At 32.4% G+C, this 2,594-nt stretch overlaps 1 protein-coding gene across 1 annotated transcript in view; it reads right to left on the bottom strand.

Moving 5' to 3' along the window:
• Positions 1-2,594, bottom strand: part of LOC106473588 (transforming growth factor-beta receptor-associated protein 1-like) — a gene marked incomplete at its 5' end in the record, with an annotated part of 46,525 nt that overhangs the window by 9,471 nt on the left and 34,460 nt on the right. Inside the window, 2 exons of the mRNA XM_013934273.2 lie at positions 630-741; positions 2,013-2,113. Coding sequence (XP_013789727.2) covers positions 630-741; positions 2,013-2,113 — 213 coding nt within the window. The remainder of the gene's footprint in view (positions 1-629; positions 742-2,012; positions 2,114-2,594) is intronic.

Raw genomic sequence — 2,594 nt, 5'->3', positions numbered from 1 at the left:
TACCTTTTACACATACAGATCACATCAACATAACAATGCTTACCTTTACACATACAGATCACATCAACATAACAATGCTTACCTTTACACATAAAGATGGTACTGACATAACAATGCTTACCTTTCCACATACAGATCACATCAACATAACAATGCTTACCTTTACACTTAAAGATGGTACTGACATAACAATGCTTACCTTTCCACATGAAGATGGTACTGACATAACAATGCTTACCTTTCCACATAAGGATGGTACTGACATAACAATGCTTACCTTTCCACATAAAGATGGTACTGACATAACAATGCTTACCTTTCCACATAAAGATGGTACTGACATAAAATGCTTACCTTTCCACATACAGATCACATCAACATAACAATGCTTACCTTTTACACATAAAGATGGTACTGACATAAAATGTTTACCTTTCCACATACAGATCACATCAACATAACAATGCTTACCTTTTACACATACAGATCACATCAACATAACAATGCTTACCTTTTACACATACAGATCACATCAACATAACAATGCTTACCTTTACACATAATGATGGTACTGACATAACAACTCTTACCTTTACACATAAAGATGGTACTGACATAACAACTCTTACCTTTCCATATAAAATTGCACATTCAGCATGAAGATTATTCTCCAGAGCTTTTCCTAAGAGGAGTTGCACACGATAGGCAGATGAAAAATGAAGTAGATGTTGTAACTTCTTCCTAAAAAACACACAGACCAACAATGGTACAACATTTGTACTAAAAGTACAAATGTTAGAATTTTTAATACAGTTCTTAGAAATGTACTAAAACCTCTCTGTTATCCAAATTAGGATGAAATATTCTGACCTGAAACTCTACCACATCAAACACAAAAGATGTGTACTTAGAGTAAGACATTAATTAAAAGAGTTGATAAAAACATGTGGCAAACTAGAACTGTTGTCTATACCTAATTATTCCTATCAAGCCAAGTCAAATGAAATTTAAAAACAAAAACAGAAATTAGTGATATTAAGTAAACCAGTTTGGGTTAAAACTCTGAACTTCGTGTTACTATGATCATTAACCTCAAATCATCTTGAGTTCAGTTTAAAACTAGAACTCAATCTATTTTATTATTTTGCGTTTATGCACAATAAGGGCCAAGTTTTAAGATTTATTCAAGTTAAAAAAATTAAAGCAACATTGATACTTTGTAACCATGATTTTGTAAAATTTTGATGTTAAGCATAAAACTGCATTGTGGGTTATCCGTACTATGCACACCATGGGTACAGAAACTCAGTTTCAGCAGAATAAGCTTAAAGAATTACTGCTGAGCCACTGGGGTCTGGTGACCATGAATAATGCCCTTGGACTGATCTAGACTTTTAAGCACAACAATGACCACTAATATTAGGCTGCTCTTGACCTAAACAAAGTTCTGTCATTCAAACAAACAACATAAAACAACTAACCACTACCCTTGAAAACAATGACCAAGTTCTGTCACTTGATCAAATGACATAAAAGCAACAGTGACCACTAACCTAAGGCTAGTTTTAACAACAATGATCAAGTTCTATTGCTTGACTAAGCAACACTGACCACAACCCTTGGACTGGTTTTGACAACAATGGCCAAGTGACGTAGAAGCAACACTGACCATTCTAACTAGCCTATTGCTAATCTTGGCCTTTAAGCATAACTAAAGCTTAAAATAAACGTTGTTTAACATCCTCAATGGGAAATATGTACATAAAGAAAAATGACACCATGTAACCTGCTATTTTCATTTTTGTTACTTAGTTAACATGTAAAAAAGTTGTATTGGATTATCTAAAATAAGGCATCTCTCATCAAAACAAAAAATCCACATATCTATAAATTTTGATTATAAAACATAAATTTGACATAAGATCCACATTCAGATTAGCTAACTGATATTATCTGTTTACCACTGTCAAAATAAAAATTAACTGAGATGTAACTGAAATATCTGACCTTACCTGGCATCAGTGACCTTTATAGGATCAATACTTTGACTTTTTCTTAACCTCAAAATATTTTCAAGGTATAGAACAGCTAAGTGAGTATGGTATTTCTCTTTCTGGAAGGAAAGAAATTTTTTTCAAAGATCAACACATAAAATAAGAAGCTTACAGAAAACAGTTTTTATTTGAAAATAAGAAATAAAATGATAAGAATTAACAAAATCAGTTATTTATAATAGAACTTCAAAGTGTTTCAGTTGAACATTCTAGCTGACATAATTACCACAAAAAAGTAACTCTCCAGACAAGATGGTAAACATCCAAATTATCTTACATTATCTGTGTACAGTGCAGATGATACAGTCTACTAGCAGAGTTCATACATACTTTATAAAAGAATTGTTCATATTCAATTCTTGCAATGTAAGATTAAACTTGCATTTTCCTGGCCAATTCTACATCAAAGGTGCCAACCAGAGAAAACCTCAATAGCTACTAACTACAGGTCTCACGAGACACAAGTTTCTCAGTGGCCAACAGTAAAATCTGATACTGATAACCAAATTCTTGTTTAATTATTTATTGTTTTCTTTTTTC

The sequence above is a fragment of the Limulus polyphemus genome, unplaced genomic scaffold, assembly GCF_000517525.1.
Source record: "Limulus polyphemus unplaced genomic scaffold, Limulus_polyphemus-2.1.2 Scaffold6300, whole genome shotgun sequence".
NCBI lineage: Eukaryota > Metazoa > Arthropoda > Merostomata > Xiphosura > Limulidae > Limulus > Limulus polyphemus.
The sequence above is the reverse complement of the archived record's forward strand: the minus strand, read 5'-3'. Positions and strand labels throughout refer to the sequence as shown.